The sequence below is a fragment of the Nyctereutes procyonoides genome, unplaced genomic scaffold (assembly GCF_905146905.1).
Source record: "Nyctereutes procyonoides isolate TBG_1078 unplaced genomic scaffold, NYPRO_anot_genome, whole genome shotgun sequence".
Classification (NCBI taxonomy): domain Eukaryota; kingdom Metazoa; phylum Chordata; class Mammalia; order Carnivora; family Canidae; genus Nyctereutes; species Nyctereutes procyonoides.
The window spans coordinates 34,588,228-34,613,566 of record NW_026575134.1 but is presented as its reverse complement, the minus strand read 5'-3'; the positions used below and the strand labels follow the sequence as shown (position 1 = coordinate 34,613,566).

Here is a 25,339-nt window from a genome sequence, read left to right as displayed (position 1 = left end):
ATATTTCCTGGTTCCCAAAATATCTTATGACCGCTTGCCTGTTTTTCTTCTTGAATATGTGTGATTTCTTCATTAATCTTCTTATTTAATTCCAACTCCTTTTAAAAATTGAGTAATTTTAAAGTTATAAAATTCAGCAAATTCTACATTTAATTCAGTGCTCAACACATTTAGGAAAGTCATGACCCCTTATGACCCCAGAGTACCAACATCTGTTTGCTGGTAAAGCAGTGGCTCTAGCAAAATAAAGGTGGTATGAGATACCCATAACAGGCTGATGTGCAAATTTATAAATATTCACATTAAAAAGTTACAAAATTTCTCATCTCCAAAAGCTATTCTGGAGACACCACTGTATCCTAAGATTATCTGACATTATATTAAAGTGGAAATAAAATGGTTATACACAAATTTTATTGTCTTAAATTCTTGCTGAAAATGGCAAAAATTACCTAATAGGTGAAAAATAATTCACAATATTGTTTTTTACTATTACAGTATATTAACTTTACAAGAGAGGGACATTTTTATATTATAATCCTGAAATTCTCTTTTTACAAAAGCATCTATATAAACATGAAGACATTTAATTAAATACCATGTTGAGTCTTTCTTGAAGTTCTTGAAATTTTTGTTCTTTAACTGTTAAATGGATGTTTTCTTCTCCCATCTTATGTTGACATGTGACCTTGGACTTTATCAAGTCTGAGGTAACTTTTTTTAGTTCCTTAACATAAGAAATATAAACACTAAATTCAGTATAAACATTTCATCAAACCAAGGTACTTTTCTGACAGTTTTAAAGTCCATTTTAAACCTATCATTATAATTTACTGTATTTCACATATCAAGATAATACTAATGGTCCATCAAGGTCTATTTCTCCCAGTTCCCTTGTGAAATAATTAGCCAAGGTGGGAATGCTACCAGGATAGAATGTATGATTAAAAAAAAAAAGATTTTATTTATTTATTCATGAGAGACATAGAGAGGGGCAGAGACATAGGCAGAAGGAAAAGCAGGCTCCCTACAGGAAGCCTGATGTGAGACTTGATCCCAGAACCCCAGGATCATGACCTGAGCCAAAGGCAGACGCTCAACCACTGAGCCACCCAGGTTCTCCAATGTTTTTTTTCTCTTAAAAAGAGCACACTAACCAAATGAACTAACCAATCAGAAGTAGGGTGTTTTCACTCATTTAACAAAAATCTTCTGAGATAAAAAATAATAAAAGATTATAGGTTTCTAAGTTCATTAGCATCTAATAAGAAAAATTTATGTGAGAAATAATCATAATCTAATGTAATGAGTGCTATATTACAGGAATGTTTTGAAGCATACAGAAAGAAAGAGAATGGCATCAAGAAAGCATCACCAGGAAAAGTGGTTTCTGAACGGAGTATTTATTTTTTTTTTAAGATTTATTTATTTATTTATTCAGAGAGAGAGAGAGAGAGAGGCAGAGACACAGGCAGAGGAAGAAGCAGGCTCCATGCAGGAAGCAGGACTCGGTCTCCAGGATTACACACCCCAGGCTGCAGGCGGCGCTAAACCGCTGCACCACCAAGGCTGCCCTGTACTGAGTCTTTAAAGATAAATCTGCAAAGAGGACAAAAAAGTAGACAGCCCAGACAAAAAGATTCTACATGCACAAATGTACAGAAACATGGAAGAGTATGGCACTATTCAGGGAAACAGAATAGGATATGGCTGGAGTGAACACATTACGAGTGAGAGAGAGGAGTAGAGTATTCATGATTGTGGCTAGAAACTTGACAGGACTCATATTGAAAAGGATTTGTAGGCCAAGCTAAAAAGAGCTTTAACTTTATCCTATCCTATGGGTAATGAGGAATTAATAATTGAAGGATTCTAATTTAATAATTGAAGGATATATGAAAAATAGAAGATTTATAATTCAGAAAATAACTCTAGCATCATTAGGTTATTAGAATTGAAGAGGATATAAAAAAAAGTCTTCATTTGTGAAGTCAGACGTCCACTGAGCTGAACAGATATCATCCAAACACATAATTCTGAAATACCAATTTCTGAGTTGGTGTGTAATTTATTATTCTCCTGTTCTGTACACACTATCTTAAATACTCAAGAATCCAATTTTCACATTCTTAATTACACAGTATCTGAACTCCCTTTGACTTTTGGAAGAATTCTACATTATAAGAGTCCACCAGAGAAACCAGAAATGCCAGATACTACCTTTCTATAGCATGAGGCCAGACTGCTAATCAGATGTACCCATCCTGGATACTGGATCAGGAAGTAGTATTACAAAGAACAGGAATTGCTGCAAATCCATCTGTTGGTAAGCTTTAGGGGCAATGCTAGTGCTATCACCTTTCCATGGACAACAATGGTACCACTGTAGCAGGAGCAGCATCCACTATAGTCAACAGTGACAGTACAACCTACAATGTATAATACTCAGGAGTGGAAGCTGGCTTTATGGTGTGGTCTTGGATACTGCACAGCTTCCCCTGTTTCTGACCATTTTCCAAGTCTGAGATGACCAACACCCAAATTCCTTTGTTGACAAATATCATCTTAGAGTTAAGAATCTTTCCTAATATACTTTAGTTTTTAAAAGACTGTATGTAAGAACTGAATAATAACAACAAACAACTCTTTTGTAGGAAAAAAGTTCATTAGGGTGGTGACATTACAGGAAATTGTTATTTTCTTTTTTCCTAAAGTAGACATGTATTTCTCAGTGTATAAGATATACATATACATATACAGCTATGGAAACAGGGGCAATCACTTCTAGTTATTAGTTAGATAAAGAAGAAAGAAGACGGCAAATGACTGAGTCCTAAAGAATTCCCACCTCACGGATTACAGAAGAAGCTAAAAGAGAAGGCTGAGAAGTACAGTCAACTGAGGTAGGGGGAAAATTAAGAGTGTAACATGCAGGAAGCTGAAGGAGGAACAGCAAAAAATAGGGCTGCCAATACCTCTAGAGTTCTACATAATGTAGCTTCAGCTGCCCACAAAGACACCCAATTATAACTCAATACCTAGTTCCAAATCCAAGACAAAGGAGTTTGTTCACCCGTCCCTTTGCCATATGCGCACTGCAGAGAACACTGCTAAGGTAACCACGTGTGGGTCAAGAGACAGGATTTGACTTTTAGAAAAGCAGGCAAACTAAAAACAAAAAAGAAAAGAAAAGAAAGAAAGAAAGAAAAGAAAAGAAAAGAAAAAAGAAAAGAAAGAAAAGAAAAGAAAGAAAAGAAAAGAAAAGAAAAGAAAAGAAAAGAAAAGAAAAGAAAAGAAAAGAAAAGAAAAGAAAAGAAAAGAAAAGAAAAGAAAAGAAAAGAAAAGAAAAGAAAAGAAAAGAAAAGAAAAGAAGGCAAACTAATAGACTAATAGGCAGGACAAAGAGAACAACCAGCACATACTGAATAACAAAAGGAGTCTGAACAAGTAGGCCTTGCTGAGTAAGTAGCATACTGGCTAGCCTCTGACCTGATGCACTCACTCCCCACCCTTTCTGCAACTGCTCTGTCCCCCTGTGCTGCTATCTGAGGATAAGGCAAACAGCTTTTTGTGCACTCTGGCTCCCGGTTGGGGGCACTCTTTGGAAGGAACCAGCAAATCAGTATGCCGGCAGGACAGAGTGAGATATTTCTCTGTTTCCTCCCCACATGGCCACAAAATGACAAAAGCTCTCCACCTTTACCATAAGTCATAGCTTCTGAATTCTGCTTTTTTCTATAGCTGTGCCTCCAGCTCTCTCCAGGTTCCTGGAAGCTGCTTCCTTCCTTGGCTCCCCCGCAGGTTCCCATGGTATAATCATCCCCCAACTGCTTCTCTCCCTTTGGTGCTTCGGGGTCCCTGCTGGTTTCCCTGAACTCTGCCCACAACCTTGTAAGCAACTTCTTCATCAAACTTTTCTTTTACCTATTCGAATGTGTCCTCTGTTTCCTGACTCAATCCTGTTTAATACAAGTAAATTGAGAGAAGGGATTTTAACTGTGGGGAGGAAATGAGGAGAGCAAAGGCAAAAAGGTAGGAATAATGACAAACTATGACGATTGCAAAAGGATCTTGCATTAAATAGAACAGAAGATGCTTCAGAAGTAGTAGGAAACAACGTTGAAAATGTAGAATGTGGGAAGCCTGGGTGGCTCAGCGGTTTAGCGCTGCCTTCGGCCCAGGGCATGATCCTGGAGTCCTGAGATTGAGTCCCACATCGGGCTCCCTGAATGGAGCCTGGTTCTCCCTCTGCCTGTGTCTCTGCCTCTCTCTCTCTCAAGAATAAATAAATAAAACCTTTTAAATAAATAAAAAAAAAAAAAAAAGAAAATGTAGAATGTGGCCAGGCCGTGGAAGCTCTAAAAAGCCAATTAAAGAAGTGTGGGACTAAATCAATGTGTTAATACACCCAAACTTACACAATATTATATGTCTATATCTTAATAAAGCTGGAGAAAAATTAGGACTTGATTTGGTAGGCAAAAGAGAACTACTCAATCTACCATTCCCTATATATGTACTAAGTATCTAGCATGTCAGACACACAGAAGCAATGCATTAAACTAGTTACCTAGCAAAGTTAGTTTGGCAACAAGAATGAATAAAAACCAGGGGTGCCTGTGTGACTCAGTCAAGTGTCTGCCTTCTGTTCAGATCGTGTGGCAGAGTCTGGAATCAAGCCTCACATCAGGCTTCCCACTCAGTAGGGAGTCTGCTTCCCCCATTTCATCTCCCCCTGCTCATGCTTGTACGTGAGCTCTCTCTCTTGCCTACCTTATCTCTCAAATAAATAAAATCTTAAAAAAAAGGAATAAATAAAAACCAGATAAAAGAATACTGGCTAAAGGGCTACTTTATTAATCTAAGCATGAAATGATGAATGTCTATACCATTAAGAAATGAAAAATGGGGGATCCCTGGGTGGCGCAGTGGTTTGGAGCCTGCCTTTGGCCCAGGGCGCGATCCTGGAGACCCAGGATCAAATCCCACATCGGGCTCCCGGTGCATGGAGCCTGCTTCTCCCTCTGCCTGTGTCTCTGCCTGCCTCTCTCTCTCTCTCTCTCTCTCTCTCTCTCATAAATAAAAATTTAAAAAATTTTTAAAAAAAAAGAAATGAAAAATGGGGGCAGCCCCGGTGGCACAGCGGTTTGGCGCCGCCTGCAGCCCAGGGTGTGATACTGGAGACCTGGGATCGAGTCCCACATCGGGCTCCTTGCATGGAGCCTGCTTCTCCCTCTGCCTGTGTCTCTGCTCCTCTCTCCCTCTGTGTCTCTCATGAATAAATAAATAAAATCTTAAAAAAAAAAAGAAATGAAAAATGGCAAATATGAGATATTCTAGAGGAGGATAAATAATTGACTAGACAAAGGGAATGAAAGACAAAGATTATTCCAGAATGTCTATGTGAAGCTAAAAGAAATGAAAAGAAAAACCATGAAATCTGAAAAAGAAAGCATGACAAAGGAAAGGAAATGAAAGGTCTGCTTCACTGATGAAATACATGAAAATGTATTTAAGACAAGAAACAAGCGATGAACAATGTTCTGAGACTATTAAGAAAGCAAAAAAGCACAAATTACTATGCCTGAGCCACAGGTTGTTATTATATTTAAAAAGTCCTTCATTCATGTTCTTTTCAAATTACAAAAGGTTACACATGATGAATTCTCTCAAATGAAGTTTCAATGTCCCAGCAATGGTTCATCTTCACAGTCAGCAAGAGGATTTCCTTTGAAAGGAGAGTTCCATGAATTTGGGGAGGTGTGGGGGACAGAAGAAGGATATGGAGAATGAAGAATCAATCCATGTGACCCTGAAATCACAGTAAGTTATAAAAGGAGACGACCAGTTCAAGGCAGTTGAAAATATAGAACTAAGATTAAGGGAAATGTGAGGCTGGAAATATAAAGTCATCTACATGAAGTGAATGAATCACAGAATGTAAGAGCTCACTGAAAGAGACGAAGAGTTTTGGAGGAATGAAAGGACAAGGATAATCAGGGAGCCAAAGGAATTTTTATCAAAAGACCCTTAAAAAGTGAACTATCACATACATGTTATAAAATGAACACATTTTATATTTTAAACATCTATTATTTTGTACAAAACATAATATTCTGTAATTAAAAACACAAAGGGTATCAGTTAGGATCCTTTGGTCACAATATCAGAAAACAATATAAATAATAATAATATTTGTTCTTCCATATAACAGGGAGTCCAAAGTTCTTCACTTTTATTCAACATAGTACTAGCAGACTCCAGCAATTAGACAACGAAAAGAAATAAAAGGCTTCCAAATTGGTAAGGAAGAAATAAAACTTTCACTATTTGCAGATGACGCGGTACTATATACAGAAAACCTGAAACATTACCAAAACACCACTAGAACTGATAAATGAATTTGTATCCAGTAAAGTCACAGGATACAAAACCAATGTACAGAAATCTGTTGCATTTGTATACACTAATAATGAAGCAGAAAAAGTGAAATTAAGAAAACAATTCCATTTATGATTATACCAAAAACAATAAAATATCTCGGAATAAACTTAACCAAAGAAGTAAAAGACCTATATTCTGAAAACTATAAAACACTGATGAAAGAAAGTGAAGAGGATGCAAAGAAATGGAAAGACATTTCATGCTCATGAATAGGAAGAACAAATATTGTTAAATTGTCTATACTACCGAAAGCAATCTACAGATTTAATGCAATCCCTATGAAAATATAGATAGCATTTTTCACAGAACAAGAACCAACAATTCTAAAATTTATATGGAACCACAAAAAACTCTGAATAGCCAAAGCAATCTTGAAAAAGAAAAACAAAATTAGAAGTGTCACAATTTCAGATTTCAAGTTATATTCTGTGTAAGCAAAACAGTATGGCACTGGGATAAGAACAGACACAGATCAAAGGAACAGAATAGGAAACCCAGAAATAAATCTAAAATTATATTGTCAATTACTCTTTGACAAAGGAGATAAGAATTTACAATAGGAAAAGAACAGTCTCTTCAACAAATGGTGTTGGGAAAAGTGTACAGCTACATGCAAAACAACTTTGAAAGTGGACCACAAAGAAAGAAAGAAAGAAAGAAAGAAAGAAAGAAAGAAAGAAAGAAAGAAAGAAAGAAAGAAAGAAAGAAAGAAAGAAAGAAAGAAACTGGACCACTTTCTTACACCACACACAAAAATAAGCTCAAAATGTATTAAAGATCTAAATGTGAAAGCCAAAACCATTAAAATCCTGGAAGAGATCACAGGCAGTAATGTCTCTGACATCAGCTATAGCAACATTTTTTTAGATATGTTTCCTGAGGCAAAGGAAATAAAAGCAAAAATAAACTATTGGAACTACATCAAAATAAAAAGCTTCTGCACAGCAAAGGAAACAACCAACAAAACTAAAGGGCAACCTAAAGAATAGAAGATATTTGCAAATGACATATCCAATAAAAGGATAGTAACCAAAATATATAAAGAACTTATAAAACTCAACACCCTAAAAACAAATAATCCATTTTAAAAATGAGCAGAAGACATGAATACATATTTCTCCAAAGAAGACATACAGATGGCCCACAGACATATGAAAAGATGCTCAATATCACTCAGCATTAGGGAAATGCCAATCAAAATTACAATGAGCTGTTACCTCACACCTGCTAGAAAGGCTAAAATAGAAAACTCAAGAAACAACCAAATGTTGGCAAGGATGTAGAGAAAATGGAACATTCGTGCACTATTGGTAAGAATGGAAGCTGGTGCAGCCACTTTGAAGACAGTATGAAGGTTCCTCAAAAGTTAAAAAGAGAACTACTCTATAATTTAGTAATTGCACTGATGTATATTTACCCCCAAAATAAAAAAACACTAATTCAAAGAGAATGGGATAATGCACCTCTATGTTTATGCAGAATTATTTACAATAGCCAAGATATGGAAGCAGCCCAAGTGGCCACTAACAGATGAATGGAATACACACACAAGCACACACACAATGGGATATTATTCAGCCATAAAAAAAGAATGAAATCTTGCCATTTGGAATAACATAGATGGAGCTAGACAGTATAATGCTAAGCAAAATGAGTCACAGAAAGACACCTTGTGATTTTACTCAGGTGGAATTTAAGAAACAAAGGCAAAAAAAGAGACGGCAGGGGAGAAAGGAAAGAAAGGAAGGAAGGAAGAGAAAGGAAAAGAAAAGAAAGAAAAGAAAAGAAAAGAAAAGAAGAAAAGAAAAGAAAAGAAAAGAAAAGAAAAGAAAAGAAAAGAAAAGAAAAGAAAAGAAAAGAAAAAGAAAAGAAAGAAACCAAGAAACAAACTCAAGTATTAGAGAACTGGTTACAAGAAGGGAGTTGGGTGGGGGGATGGGTGAAACAAGTGAAGGGTTTTAAGAGTACATTTATCATGATGAGCATTGAGTTATGTATAGAATTGTTGAATCACTATATTGTACACCTAAAAATAATGTAACACTGTATGTTAACTATAACAGAATTTAAAAATTAATAGTAAAATAAAAATTAGAAAACAAAAAGCTGGGGAGCTTCTTGTGTTGATTGATTCAGGCACTCAATAACTGGGACATTTATTAAAGGCTAGGTATTCTCAAAGACTAGGATATTTTCATTTCTTCACTTTCCATTCTTGGGACTGACCTCTTTCTTCCATTATTGAGACTATAACAAGAGGCCAATTTAGGCACTTCATAGCACTTCTCTCTTCCTGCAATTCCTTTTAAAGAGTAAGAAAACGGGATCCCTGGGTGGCGCAGCGGTTTGGCGCCTGCCTTTGGCCCAGGGCGCGATCCTGGGGACCCGGGATCGAATCCCACGTCGGGCTCCCGGTGCATGGAGCCTGCTTCTCCCTCTGCCTGTGTCTCTGCCTCTCTCTCTCTCTGTGTGTGACTATCATAAATAAATAAGAAAATTTAAAAAAAAAAGTGTTTAAAAAAGAGTAAGAAAACTTTTCTTTGAATCACTTCCTACTGGCCAGAACCAGATCACAGGCTCATTCCTGAACCAAACACTGGCATGAAAAATAGACTGATCATAAAAGGTGGACTGAATGATGGGGGAATTATCACAATGCCACTACAAGAAAAATTTCAGCAACACTGTAAAATATACAGGTTATTTAGAATATTACTGACTACATATAGTATACAGTATAATAGAAGATAAATGGAGAACATTTTTTACTACCTGATTGACAATTGAATAATTAACCTACTTTTTAAAAAGATTTTATTTACTTGAGAGAGCGAGTGAGCACGTGTGCATGAGGGGGAGGGGTAAGAAGGAGAAAGAATCTGAAACAGATTCCACACTGAGCACAGAGCCCAAAACAGGGCTCGATCCCACAATTGCGAGATCAGAAATGAGCCAAAACCAAGTTTGACACTTAACTCACTCAGCCACCCAGGCGCCCCTCATTGACTCTTTAGGTTTTAGTTCCCTTTACAAAAAAAAGGAGATCCAGTTAATGGTTTTTAAATTGTGCTCTGAGAAGTACTATAGGTTCCATGAAGACCATTCATAGCTGCTAACAGAATAGAAAGAGCCCCTAGATATATATAGCTCTAGTGTTCCTCCAACTCTCTTCAAGTAAAAGCAGTTCTACTTTTTTTTTTTTTTAAAGATTTTATTTATTTATTCATGAGACACACAGAGAGAGAGAAGGGCAGAGACACAGGCAGAGGGAGAAGCAGGCTCCATGCAGGGACCCCAACGTGGGACTTAATCCTGGGTCTACAGGATCACACCCTGGGTTGAAGGCGGCACTAAACTGCTGAGCCACCCAGGGATCCCACTCTACCTTATTAAATACTGAACTTCCACCATCTTGAACTGAGGTTTCTGGAGCTCAAAGACAGACAAAAGCCAGATTAGATGATCCCTAATGATTCCATGAAATTTAGAGATGACCTGAAGAAGACAGTTTACAGAGAACTAGATCCTGTAGAAATAGAAAAATAGTTCAAGCGTGAAGGGAGAAAGAACAGTTGAGTCACAAGAAATTTCTGACTTTCCTATCTGATAAAGGAATTTAAAAGTAAATGAGTCTCTGTTTCAATTGTCTTGAAAGGCTATACAAATAAAGCACTTAGTCTATGGTGCAGAAAAGCTGAATCTAACAAAACTGCCTTAATCCTAATCTTAACCTAATATTACTTGCAAGTAACAATAATCCTATAAATTTCTATGGCATGTTTGACTTTCTGAAGTGCTTTTTCGTGCATTTATTGTTTTATATTTATTATACATATGTAAACCAAGAAAGGTAGGGATCATTCTACTTATATTAAAAAGAAGAAAACAAAAGGGAAAAAAGAAAAACAACATCTGTATAGGTCTGAGTCAAGCAGCTCTTTGAGAGGATTATAGTTGAAAGGTTTAGTTTTAAAGAAAAAGGTAAAGTGATGAATTAAGATAAACAGAATAAATTAGAAATATTGCATGGAATTATGTGGGGGCAGGAAGAAACTAAAGGACTGGGTGAAGGAATGGGAACTGAAGGACTAGAGGTAAAGAGAACAGATTTGAGAGTGTAATGGTACAGATGATAGAAAAGGATGCTCTGGCTGAAGAAAGAGAAGGACCGAATGAAAGAGCCCAAAGGAAGCAGTGTTTTAATGATAAGACTTCAAGGTAGGGACATACTAGTCTACAAATCTTTAGAGTCAAGACATATAAGGAGCTGGTATTTCAGGAGTATGAGTAGTTAACAATTCCCCTGTTTAATAACCTCCTTTCTAATGGGGAATAAGAAAGGGAAGAAACTTGTGTGGATAAATTGCTTATGCTGCTATTACTATCAGCATGGTTAAGACTGTAGGTTCTAGAGCCAAATTTGTCTAGGTTCCAATTCTGGCTTTATTTTCCTTGTTATGTAACTTCAGATAATTCCTTCTGCCTCAAGTTCCTCATCTGCAAATTGGAAATACAATTTTTAAAAAACAAAGTGTCTGGCATGTAATACTCCATGTAACAAGTAGTTGTTGAACATCTACTCACTGTTCCCTATTATTACTACTAAGGTCTATCCAAGGATTCTAGGTTTGTTTTCTCTATTATTAAAGTAGACTACATTTTATAATTAAATAATCTTTTGTTTATTTAAAGAATTAAGATTCATTCTTTTAGAGCTAAAAACAGTACGAATTTTTCTGTAGACCAAGAGCTCCTCAAAGTCAGGGGCCATGTTTTATACTTAACCCTCAGAAGCTTAATACATTCAAGAAATCTAAAAAGGAACTAAACATTATAAAGACTGTAAGAAGAAAAGTAATTAACACAATTATGGAAAAAAATGTGACTTATCTTTACCTAAAATAAGATTTGATGAGATCAAAGGTTGATTTATTCAGGATAAAACAAACGGCATTAAAAATTTGGTGAGAGCAGTCAACGTCAGCCAGGAACAGTAGTATTATTAATGAAACAATAGTTCATAGTCCATTAGCAAGACTGGATAGAGAGTGGTAGGTTTAAGTATAGTGCTGAGGGTTTAATCACTGATTAAAACAGCTGGTTTTACTCCATTCAATGTCAAACTACAGACCCACAGATCACCATGTTATAGACAGATGCTCCTCGTTTAAATGTGAACAGACCAGTACAATAATGGAAAAATAAAGCTTAATAGATGGTGAGTCACTAACATTATGTTAACTTTAAAAGAAAGGGTTTTTTTTTTTTTTTTGGCTAGAAAGTTATATTTTTTGGCTAGAAGTTATGTCTTTGGGGGGCTAGAAAATAACCTTGACTGTTGTAACAAACAGCCCTAAATTTGTGAATTTAAAATAGGTTAATTCTTCATTTTAAGTAAAGATCCAAGAATATGCTAGAAAACAACAATTACAGAAATAAGACAGTATAATAAAACATTACTCTAGAACTAGAGGGTCTTTGACTTAACAAACTTATTGAACAAAAGAATGTATTGACATTATTTCCCCCCTGCATAAACATGTGAAAACATGTGATGGTAGTTAAACTGACTATGAATACTGAAGGATATAAAAATAATCTAGTAATTTTAGCACTTTAACTTCTTAAAATTTTAGGAGATTAATTCAAAGGAAAAATATCTGTTAGAGGACATCAAAGTTTTATTTTTTTATTTTTCTTAAAGAGTATTTTTTCTTTAAAGATTTCATTTATTTATTCATGAGAGACACACACACACACACAGAGAGAGAAGTAGAGAGAGAAGCAGGCTCCATGCAGGGAGCCTGATGTGGGACTCGATCCCAGGTCTCCAGGATCAGGCCCTGGGCCGAAGGTGGCGCTAAACCGCTGAGGCACCCGGGCTGCCCAACATCAAAGTTTTAATCTCAGTTCATATTTATAGGATGTTTGGCTAATTTTTATATTGTTACTCAGTATTTAGTCAAATATCATCTGAGTATTAAAAAAAATCTTTTGTGCTCAATTGATCCTACTTTTTAAAAAAGCCACCAATAATACTGGGCTTAAAATAAGGTACATCTTTCTTTAAGTGTTTCCAAAAACTTGCTTTCAAGCTGCTTTTTGTGTGCACTAAAATGGTAGTTTTAAAACATAGGGGCACCTGGGTGGCTCAGTGGCTGAACCTCTGGCTCAAGTTGTGATCCCAGGATCCTGGGATCGAGTCCTACATCGGGCTTTCCAAAGGGAGTCTGCTTCTCCCTCTGCCTGTGTCTCTCATGAATTTAAATTTCTCATGAAATTTTTTAAAAATAACAATTTTGAACTTTTATTTTTTTTATATTGCATTTTCCTAAGCAAGATATACCTGCAAGAAATAAACATTCAAACAACTTATAAAGTAAGTTAGATGCCTTTTATACTGGTTTTATGCTAGTGATCAATTCTAGGTTCAATCCTAACACACAATGTTCTACTGATAAAAGTACAATCAAACTGAAGTATATGTTGCTAAAGCTTATATTTATATAAAGTGGCTTATAATTCTCTCAATTAAAAAATGATTCAGGGGATCCCTGGGTGGCGCAGCAGTTTGGCGCCTGCCTTTGGCCCAGGGCGCGATCCTGGAGACCCGGGATCGAATCCCACGTCGGGCTCCCGGTGCATGGAGCCTGCTTCTCCCTCTGCCTATGTCTCTGCCTCTCTCTCTCTCTCTCTCTCTCTCTCTCTCTCTCTCTCTATCATAAAAAAAAAAAAGATTCATTTTTCTAAAAGTTATTTTTTCTGAAGCATGAAAAATCAGGGCATCCGGGTAGCTCAGTGGTCAAGCCTCTGCCTTTGGCTCAGGCCATGATCACAGGCAGGGTCCAGGGATCAAGTACCATATCAGGCTTCCCGCAGGGAGCCTGCTTCTCCCTCTGCCTATGTCTCTGCCCCTCTCTCTGTGTCTCTCATAAATAAATAAATAAAATCTTTAAAAAATAAATACAAGTTATTTTTTCTGTCAAGGTTACAAAGTACAACAAACTTCTATCGCTTTCTACACTTTTCAACAACTGAAAACCTGGAGCTGTTGTAATCTGCTAAGTTTTCTAGGAGATACTCTAAAATGCATCGATTCCTATTACAATAACTGTTTTGAAACAACAGAAGTGGGAAAGGAGGGTAAGAGCAAAAATTTAGCATGTGGCTGACAAAAGTAAAAACTAATCATTTATGTCTTTCTCTTTTATATTAATTACTTAATCTTAAGAACATAATAAATTAAAATCAGAGACCTCCATGAAATGATTTTCCACTGAAAATATGCTTTTGATTTTATAGCCCTTATATAGCTTTTAAATATCCTGAACTTTTAGTACATTGTCTGTTTTCTAACCATTTTATTCAAAGCTGTTAGTGCAGCAAGTAAACAGCACATGCTTTGATCTCATTAAATTACAACTTATAGTTCCTAGAGTCATAAATACTGTGCTCTTTTTTCCTTTACCCCCCCTTTTCTGGTACAGGGTAGTCTGTTAAATATCACTATCTCCTTGAGTGCCCTGACGTTTACTCAGACAAATAGCAGAGGTTATGAATGCTGCTCACAGATAGTATCAGGAATTCTTCATGATTGCCATAATGGTGAACCCAGCATTCAGAACTTTAATATCTAGTCCAATCTAACAACTAAGTTTGGTCTGTTTAACTTTGCTCCCCCCACTCCACCCCCAAAATCCATCTTATCACAAACCACTAGCTTAATTGTTTTGAACAAAATCATAAAACAAAATAAAAATTATCTTTGGGAAAATGAATGATTAATAGTTTTAAATGAGTGATAGAACCAATGTTACTACTTTTGATTAGCTTCTAAAAAAAGATTCTCCCTCTGCCTGTGTCTCTGCCTTTCCCTCTCTGTGTGTCTCTCATGAATAAATAAAACCTTTAAAAATAAATAAATAAATAAACAAACAATAGAAAATGAAAAAACTTTCTTAAAGTTAAAAATTAAGACTACATACAAAATACAAAATACACGAAAAAAATACTTATACGTAGGATGTCTGAAATATTAAAAATGGCTATTAAAATATATTTTTAAATTTTCACTCCTTTAGCCACTTGGAACTCTCAAGGTAATAAAATTCTCTTGCTTTACCCTTTCATACACTCTCTCTTCCAGAAACAGTTTGGTAGCACAGTCACTGACTGTAATGCTCTTTAGAGACACAGGCCACTACTGCATGACATATCAGTACATTTAGTTAGCCCTTGCAGGGCTCCAAGACCTGGGGGGAGAAAAGGGTAAGTGTGCTCCTGAGCAACACTAAACTACTTGTGCAAAGAAGGAAACATTCTTTTACCCTAATCTGCTAATGGTGTCTCTCCATGGATTTACATGAGCCTCGTCTCCATCTACAGGTCAGTCTATATATCAGAAATATAATATTATAATGAAACATTTGTCCGTATTTAATGAAAAGAACCACATAACTTAGAAACTTATGAGGTATAATCCTTTCATAATAATGCAAAAACTGAAAAAAGCATATGAATATTTTAATATAACCACTAAATATGATTAATCAGTTAACTCATGGATAAAAATATTAAAAAAATAAATGAATCAAATAGACATCACTGAAATACGTGCTTATTCAAAATTATTCGGTCAGTATTTAGCTATTTTTTAAATTTTTATTCTTAATTTTATTTATTTTTTATTTTTTTATTTTTTTAAAAGATTTATTTATTTATTCATGAGAGACACAGATAGAGAGAGAGGCAGAGACACAGGCAGAGGGAAAAGCAAGCTCAATGCAGGAAGCCCTATGTGGGACTCGATCCCAGGACTCCAGGATCAGGCCCTGGGCTGAAGGCAGGTGCCAAACCACTGAACCACCCAGGGATCCCCAGTATTTAGCTATTTATATTTGCATTTGAAGTTTACATTGATAAAAAAATGAATGGTCCTTTTAACAATCCTCCAATTTGAGACTACAGGCAAATTTTAAATTACAGCTTCTCTCTTTATATTAAAAAAGCCATCCTTAATATTCTAGATTGTGACTGAAAATAAATGTTTTCTACATAAAAATGGTCTAGTTTACTAAACAGACTTAAGACTTTTAAGGGTGAGGAACATATGCCTATTACCACCCATTCGTATGTTTTATACTGAGCTACTCCTATGCTCTTCCTTTCTGATCCTTCAGAATATAAAACCAACTTATTGGCAGTCATAAGACCAAAGAATTAGATAGATTAACATTGCAAATATTAAAGGACTTTGGACTCTGGCTTAACATTTAGAAGCCACTTCAATCTTTATTCTAAGTAATCCTGTTTTCCTTGAAATACGCTAAAACAGAAAGTAGTAAAATTTCCTGATTTCTTGAATTATGCATTAAAGTATGTTATTTATCTCATAATGCAAAAAAAACACTTCTGTTCAATACTTAAATGTTACTCTAGAGCCTTAATAAAATTTTAATCTTAGTAAAATTAGTAATTTTAAAATTACTAAATTTTAAAAGTAAAATTAAAATTTTAGTAAAATTATAGCTAAATATAAAAACAGGGGGACTTATTTCCAGTCTAGCCAATAAAGGAGCTTAAACTTTGTCCTGACAAGTAAAAGCTGAACAAACTGAAAATTAACAACTCTTCTTAGATCTGTTAGAGAAATGAGGTCATAAGGCAAATAGCTGCCTCAATAATTGGAGAGGTAGACTGGCGAATATAGAGAATTATAAATTACCGGAGTAGAAGCCCACAAACAGAAACCTCTGCAGGAACTAGTGCCACTGTAGAAAAGACCTGAACTATAATTGACCAACTACCAGAGGCTCAGTGTAGAAAACTTAGAGAGCTAAAAAATTTCAAGAGGACACAGTCCTAGGGGGAACACTGCCACACATACTTTTGTGAATTTCACTTCCAAGTCCTCTCACCGTGAATATCAGAAGAAAAAAATTCCCTCCTGCTTTCAGGAGGAGAGAGGAAAAGGAATCATTTTTGAAATATGCCAGGGAATTCTGTTCTTAAGAGGGCTTGAACTCAGGAAAAATGATTGGACCTGAGCCTAAACTACCTGGGGAAAGGGTAATACTTAAATCCAGCCCCCTCCAACCATGTTGCACAACCAACAGAGGGAAAAAAACTAAGAAGTACTGTGAAGTTCACAGTCCAGTGACACAGGCTTACCAAAAGACAGAGACCTAATCATAGGACACTTTGCACTGCCACCCTCCCCCAACCTTACCATTACATTACTAACGGCTATTCAATGCAAGTACTTTCACGTGTATATCATGTCCACCTTTTAACAAAAAAATTACAGGGCATACTAAAAGGCAAGAAAAACAATTTGAAGAGAATGAACAAGCATCAGAACCTGTGTCCAAAAAAAAAGAACCTGTCTCAGTATGGCAAAATATTAGAATTATCAAATCTGGAATTAAAAAAACTAATATCCTAAATGCCTTAATGGAAAAAATAGACAAAACATAGGAAAACAAATGGATAATGTAAGGAAAGAGAGAGAAATTCTATGAAAGAATCAAAAAGAAATGCTACAGATCAAAAACACTGCAACAGAAATGAAGAGTGCTGGGATCCCTGGGTGGCTCAGCGGTTTGGCGCCTGCCTTTGGCCCAGGGCGCGATCCTGGAGATCCAGGATCAAATCCCACGTCGGGATCCCGGTGCATGGAGCCTGCTTCTCCCTCTGCCTGTGTCTCTGCCTCTCTCTCTCTCTCTCTCTCTCTCTCCCTGTGTGACTATCATAAATAAATAAAAATTAAAAAAAAAAAGAAATGAAGAGTGCCTTTGGTGGGCTCAACAGTAGTATGGACAAGATTGAGGAGTGTTTGTGAACTTGAGGATATGATGGCAAAAATTCAAAAACAGAAAACAAAGAGAAAGACCACCAAGGTCTTTCTGCAAGGAAAGCAGAACAGAATATCCACCAACTGTGGGACAGCCAAACAAAATGTAACATATGCATAATAGAAATATCAGAAGGAAAAGAGAGCAAGGAGAGAAGCAATATTTGAAGCAGTAACGACTGAGATCTTTCCTAAATTAGTGTCAAATACCAAACCCCAGACCCAGGAAGCACAGAGAACACTAATAAGGATAAATGACCAAAAAATGTATTACCTAGGCATATCATATTAAAACTTCAGAAAATCAAAAGTAAAACAAACAAAAATACTGAAAGAAACCAGAGGAGCGGGGGAACACTTCATCTACAGAAGAGCAAAGATAAGAATTATACCTGACTTCTCAGAAAAATACAAGCAATGAGAGTGATGTGAAATATTAATAGGTTGAGAGAAAAAATTATTAACCTAGAATTCTGTATCCTCTGAAATTATCCTTCAAAAGTGAAGGAGAGGGACACCTGGGTGGCTCAGTGGTTGAGCGTCTGCCTTTGGCTCGGGGAGTGATCCTGGAGTCCTGGGCTTGAGTCCCACATTGGGCTCCCTGCATGGAGTCTGCTTCTCCTCTCTCTGCCTGTGTCTCTGCCTCTCTCTCTGTGTGTGTCTCTCATGAATAAATAAATAAAATCTTTAAAAAAAAAGTGAAGGAGAAATAAAGACTTTTTTTAAGACAAAAATTGAAAGAATTTGTTGCCAATAGGCCTGCCTTGCAAGAAATATTAAAAGAAGTTTTTCAGAGAGAAAGAAAGTGATATAGGTCAGAAACTCTGATATACCAAATAAAAGGAAGAGCATCAGAGAAGGAATAAGTGATAGTTAAGTATTTTATTTCCTTTATTTGAAATTGATAAAATAACCATTTGTTCAAAAAAATAATAGCAACAATATATATGATTATGTATGCTTAGGTATTAGTAAAATGAATGACAGCAATGACACAGTGATGGGAAGGAAGAATCAGGATTATTTAGTCATTATAAGGTACATGCATTACCCCTGAAGGGATATATTATTTGAAAGTGGACTTGGCTTACTGCAGATATACTGTCAACTCTAGGGCTTGCACTAAAAAAAATGTTTAAAGTATGATTTAAAGACTAAGAAAGGGAGAAAATGGAGTCATAAAACCCTCAGTTAAAACCACAAATAGCAGAAAAAGAATGGAAGACAAAAAAGAGGAACAACCAAGGACAACAAATGGAAAACACACACACACACACACACACACACACACACACACACACACAGGCATATATTAATCCGATTGTATCAATAATCACTTCAAACATCAGTAGTGTAAAATGCAACAATTATCAGAGTGGATCCAAAAACAAGACTAAATCATATGTTGTCTATAAGAAATCCACTTTAAATATAAAAATACAGGGAAAAAAATAAAATAAATATAAAAATACAGGGATGCCTGGGTGGCTCAGTGGTTGAGTGCCTGCCTTCGGCTCAGGGTGTTGATCCCGGAGTTCCAGGATCAAGTCCCACATCAGATTCCTGGCATGGAGCCTGCTTCTCCCTCTGCTTCTCTCTGTGTGTGTATCTCTCATGAATAAATAAATAAAATATTTAAAAATAAATAAATATAAAACCACATATTGATTAAAAGTAAAGGGATGGAGAAGGATATACCATGCTAACACTTATCAAAATTAGGAATTGCTATATAAATTTCAACCATAGTAGATTTCAGAGCAAGGAAAGTTATCAAAGACAAAGAGGAACATATATAATGAGAAAGGAGTGAATACCCCAAGATGACATAACAAAGAGTACCTGTATTATGTGCCTAACAATAGAGAGTACCAAAATACAGGAGGCAGACACTAATAACTGCAAAAAAGAAATAAAGAATCTATTTGGAGACTTTATTATTCCTTTATCAAAAATGGACAGATCTAGTAGGCAGAAAATCAGAAGGGTCAGAGTTGAACTTAGCATCATCAATCAAATGGATATAACTGACATGTATAAACTACTTCACCCAAAAGCAGATTACAAATTTTTCTCAAGCTCATATGGAGGATTTCCCAAGATAGACCATGTTCTGGACCAGAAACCACATTTTATGTGTTTAAAAGAATTTTAACAAATTTAAAGGAATAAAAATCATACATTGTCTGCTCTGAGACCACAATAAAATTAAACTAGAAATCAATAAAAGTAGCTTGAAAAAAAAACAAAATACTCAGAGACTAAACAGCACACTTCTAAACAACACATGGGTTAAAAAACAAATCTCAGGAGAGATTTTAAAATATTTTGGGCAAAATGAAAATATAACATCAAAAATCTGTGGGATGCAATGAAAGCAATGCTTACAAGAGAACGTATAGCATTGAATGAAGATATTAGAAAAGAAAAAAACACAAAAATATAGAAGCAACCCAAGTGACAATGATAGGAGAATGGATAAAGAAGATGTGGTATGTATACACAATGGAATATTAGCCATAAAAAAGGATAAGATCTTGCCATGTGCAAACCACAATGGACCTAAAGGGTATCATGCTAAGAGAAATAAGTCAGACAGAGAAAGACAAATACCGTAAGATTTCACTTACATCTGGAATCTAAAATACAAAACAAATAAAAAACAAAAACAGACCCATAAATACAGAGAACAAACTAATGGTCACCAGAAGGGTAAGGTAGTGGTATGGGTAAAACAGATGAAAGGGAGTAGGGGATAGGAGTAGGCTTCCAGTTATGGAACAAATAAGTCACAGGGATAAAAGATACAGCATAGGGAATATAGTCATTGGTACCATAGTAGCATTTTATGGTGATAGATAGTAGTTATAGTTGTGGTATGCACAGCATAATGTATAGACTTATCAAATCCCCGTGTGTACACCTGAAACTAATGTTATGTTATATGTCAACTACACTTCAACTTAAGTTTTTTGAAAATCTAAAATTAAACATCTGAACTTCAAACTTATGAAACTAGAAAAAGAAGACCAAAGTAAATTCAAAGCAGAAGAAATAATAAAAAATTAGAGCAGAAATTAATGAAAATGAAAACAATAAATTAAAGAGAAAATCAAGGAAACCAAAAGCTGATTCTTTAAACAATCAATAAAATCAATAAGCCTCTAGCCAGGCTAAGAAGAAAAAAAAAGGGGGGGGGGGGACACAAATTACTAATGTCAGAAATGAAAAAAATGGATATAACCAATGATCCGTTTCCACGAGCTACCAAGCCATGAAAAGACATTAGACAAAACAACATATATTACTAAAAAAGCCAATCTGAAAAGGAAACATTCTATATGATTCCAAACCTGTAACATTGTGGAAAAGACAAAATTGTGGAGATAGAAAGGGTAGGGATTGCCAAGGGTTGAGGAAAAGGACAAATGAAAGGGCAGAGCACAGGCGATTTTTAGGGCAGTAAAACTATTCTGTAGGACTCTATAATGGTGGAGACATGTCACTAAACATTTGCCCAAACCAGATAAAGTATAAAACCAAGAGTGAATCCTAGTGTAAACAATGGAATTTGGATGATACTGATGTTTCAATGTATGTTCATCAATTATAACAAATGCACCACTCTGGTATAGGATATTAACAGTGGGTCAGGTAGTATATGGGAACGCTCTATACTTTTCACTCAATTTTGCTGTGGAGCTAAAAATGCTCTAAAAATTAATTTAAATAAATAAAAATAGTTAAATTCAATGTATACCTACAGCTATAAATGCCTGGAGTGTTTTTCCTTCCATTTTAAAAGCAGACTCCATTTAAAATCAAGAGGAAGATACTGACCCAAAATTTAAATTTTCCTCAGAACTTATGATGTATCTGAACAATATCATCCATATTCATTTATTTATTGTCTCTAAAATACGTATTGCAAACATGACTTGTTGAGATTTGGGGTATAATTCTTGTAAAAAAGAATGTACTGAATGAACCAACCAGCTTATGCAAAAACTGAATTGAGAAGCTTGGCCTCACTAATATTAACACTCTAACCAAGTGCATAATCAGAATCCCAACAAGAAACAGATGGTACATATAAATTAGGACACTTTGAAGATGATTTATTTGTAAAACTGTGGACACAATATAAAGGAACCATAAAATATGGTGCAAGTTCCAGGGGCTAGCAGCAATAGAGATGTCCCCTTGGGGAGCCCCCAAAATAATAAGAAGGTAAGTACTGAAACCCAAAAGGAGAGCATCACACAAAGTAAGTCAATTTGAGAAAGCTAGTGATATGCTGAGATAAGGCCACCCTGAAGTGATCTCAAATGGAGGGGATGAGGGGAAAATATACCGATTCAGTATTTCTTTCCTCCTCTCTCCTGTCCAGACTGCTCCCCACTGGCCCGATTCAACAGGAAGCCAGAAGATATGGGGGCACTGATGGAATCCATATAGGAAAGCCTTACGTGGAGAAGAGGATGCATACATCTGAATCTGGAGGGACAAATGGAAGGTATTTTGCACCTTGATAAATTAACTACAGAGTATAATTTACTAGTAAATATTTAAGTGGCACTCAGTAAACGTTAGTTAAAAGCATTTATTGAGTGTCGGTAAGGATAGATACTTACTTCTCTCAGGAATAGGCAGATGGTCCAAAGTGGAATTGTTTCAGATGGGGGTTTGAAGGGAGCAGGGAAAGGAAACAAGAGGTCATTCTCTGAGAAAAGAACAAGGCCTTGCTACTTCTCCTTCCTCTCATACCACTCTCACCTTATATCAGTGAAGATGTTTTTAGTTGCAAATAATAATGGGAATTTACTGACTTGTATAACTGAGAAGTCTAGAGATAGAGGAATGGTAGATTTGGTGGATCCAGGAACTCATAATGTCCTCAAAGAACAGCTTTCTTCACTTCACACCAATCCGGCATCCTCATTGTCAGGTTCCTCCTGTCTGGTTTCTCATGTAGAGAAATAACGGACAACCACAGTCGGGGTTACAGTCTTCCTTGTTTATGACCACTAGCTAAGGCCATTTGTCCACTTCTCAACTAATGACTGTGACATGAGGAATAAAATGTTTATGGCCTCCTCCAATTTAGATCTCAATGTCAATGTACTCTTTCACTCACAATGCTCCAGCCATATCAGACTGTCTCCAGTTCCTTACATATACACTACACTCTTTCCTAGGGATCCCTGGGTGGCTCAGCGGTTTGGCGCCTGCCTTTGGCCCGGGGTGCGATCCTGGAATCCCGGGATGGAGTCTAGCATCAGGCTCCCTGCATGGAGCCTGCTTCTCCCTCTGCCTGTATCTCTGCCCCCCTCTCTCTCTCTCTCTCTGTGTGTGTCTATCATGAATGAATGAATGAAAGAATCTTTTAAAAAATAAATAAACTCTTTCCTATACTTAATCTTAGCCAAAAGTCTGAGAAGTGATTACCAAAACTCTTCTGCCTCAAGGCTTTTGCACATGTTGTTCTCTGTGCTGGAGTATTACCTATTGTGTGATGCTCTCTTTCTGGGTTCCAGTAACACCTTCTTTCTGCTTTTTGGGTCCAGTTTGGGGACAAATCTATTGCCTGAAACCTTATTCTCTTCTCTCCCCTATCCCTTAACCTCCAATATAAGAAATTCACCTATTATATCAGTCTTTACCTTTTCTTCATACCATTTATAACATTTTTAAATTATTTGATCTGTGTGATTATATATTTTGTGTCTAAGTCCTCCATTGGACTATAAACTTCAAAAAAGCAGGAAAATGTTTTATTTTCTTCAGATCTGTATCCTCAGTGCCACACAGTACCTGACACATACATTCAAGTACTGAAGTATGAATGAATAAATGGTGCTAATGAGATTGACATAAAATAATGAGTTAAACTGAGTTAGAACTGATTCATCACATTTATTGGAATCATAACTCAGTTTATGAATCTGTATGTAAAACATTTTGCTTTGCTTTTTTTTTACTTTTCTTTATACCAAAAATTTCTACCCCACTTTTTCTAGAAAAATTTCATAAAAATAATTAGACTATAAATTTACCTAATACTATAAAACTATATTAATCATACCTTCTTTAAACTGCATATTTCAGATTCTTGGTTTTTATTTAAAGTCGAAAGTCTTTTGTTTAACTGTATTGCTTCCTGTACTGCAACATGAAAAACATTTATAAAAATATTATATTCAACATTTTAAGGAAAGTATCACTAAAATGGACAGAGAAAATAGCCTCAATGCAATGTATATAATTATTATTGAATTTAAATATTTACTAAAATGCCATTTAGTATTATCAGGACAGAAGTTCAATTTATTCATTGTAAATGAGCTCATTTTATCACTCCCTATTAAATATATGTTTTTTTTTTAAATATATGTTTAAATAAGATAGCACTTACCATTTCGTTCTAACTTTTCATGGTTCTCTTTTACCGATCCAAATTGACCTGTTATTGTGCCATAATATTTCTCAATTTCATTGAGTTGCTTCTGATGATCTTCTTTAGCCAGAAGATGTAACTGGACTTTTTGTTCCTATTTTGAAGTTATTTAAAATGTTATAAATATATCATACCTATATACACACATATATTTAAACTTACATAAAAATGGTTTTTAGTAACTGTTATGAAACAAGCCACGAAAAAGTGCTGAGTGCACCATAGGGAGGAAATGTTAGGAGATATTTCTAAACCTGTGTAAAATTAAAGCCCTTTTTTTCTGGTAGCAAAATAGTCATTTAAATTTATACTGCCCTTTATAATTTTTCAAAAACCAACTAGCATCATTTATAGAAAAGTTGATTAGTCCATGCCAGCACTAAGTAAAATCACTGGAATGTTAAAGCAATACTCGATAATTTAGGAAAGGAATTTTTTCTCTAAATTTGGGGGCACAATTATGAGTGCAGGGTCAAAACTCAAGTAATTTTCAAGTAATATGGATGATTTAATTTTAATGAGTATGGCCCCTTCTCATTGCATTAAAAAATTGGATAAGGATAATCTTTATCAGAGACGGGGGCAATACAATATAGTAGAAAGTCTACTTAAGCTGAGAACCAGAATTGGTAAAAATTGGAGCCAATGTACATTTTAATATGGGCCTTCACTGCTTTCAGCTAAAGAAGCTTGCTTTGTTGTAATTAGAAATAGGACTTTAAATTTTAAAAAGAAATATTATGTTAATAGAATAAATATTTTTTAAAGGTCTTGATCTTGACTTGGCATTGGTAGAATCAATGACTGGTTTCACAACTTGCATTCATTGGGCCACATGCTGCAGCACCTGTGATAAGCAGTAATGAAGGACAGTGGGAGCCCACCGGCCAGCACTTGGGAGTTGTTTCCTGAATGAACTGGTGTTGTCCCATGGAGTTCCATTAGTGCAAATCTGTTAGATTTACCTGGCCTGTACCTGTTTCCCTTCTCCGATATTATCACAATTTCAAATATATACTTCAAGTATTTCCTCCTCATTACAATTTAGTAGAATTGAAATTCATAGGCTGGATTCTCCCCTAGTCAAGTGAAGGGCATATTACTCAAAATAAACCAACTGATTTCTACCTTTTTGGAATTTGAAACTTGAGCAAAACGACTAGAAAGCTAAATAAGTTCAACAGTGATCCTATCCAGACTGATGAGATTTCGGTCCTGGGTTCCTACATCCTGCTGTCTTGTCTGGAATTACCCTGGTTCCTGTTCATTCTCAAGCCCATTCTTCACTCTGATTAATTATGAGTGCCACCACTAAATTTCCTTTTGCATAAATTAAACAGCCATTTTCTACTGCTTAAAAACCAAAGTACAGGCAGTATAGCAAACCAGTTGAAAGCTAGTGAGCCTGTGTTTAAATATTGCCTCTAATTTAGTTGCTGTGTGCTTGGGAAAATTATCCACCCTAACTTTAAAACAAAGATTTTATTTTTAAAAAATATTTTATTTATTAATGAGAGACAGAGAGAGAGAGAGAGAGAGGCAGAGACACAGGCAGAGGGAGAAGCCAACTCCATGCAGGGAGCCCC

General features: G+C 35.7%; 1 protein-coding gene across 1 annotated transcript in view; it reads right to left on the bottom strand.

Annotated features, from left to right (window-relative positions):
• Positions 1-25,339, bottom strand: part of CCDC73 (coiled-coil domain containing 73) — a 108,732-nt gene that overhangs the window by 28,940 nt on the left and 54,453 nt on the right. The window contains exons 7-10 of the mRNA XM_055301111.1: positions 23,712-23,847; positions 23,382-23,461; positions 599-727; positions 39-98 (exon numbers count right to left, since the gene is read on the bottom strand). Of these exons, the coding sequence (XP_055157086.1) occupies positions 39-98; positions 599-727; positions 23,382-23,461; positions 23,712-23,847 (405 nt within the window). The remainder of the gene's footprint in view (positions 1-38; positions 99-598; positions 728-23,381; positions 23,462-23,711; positions 23,848-25,339) is intronic.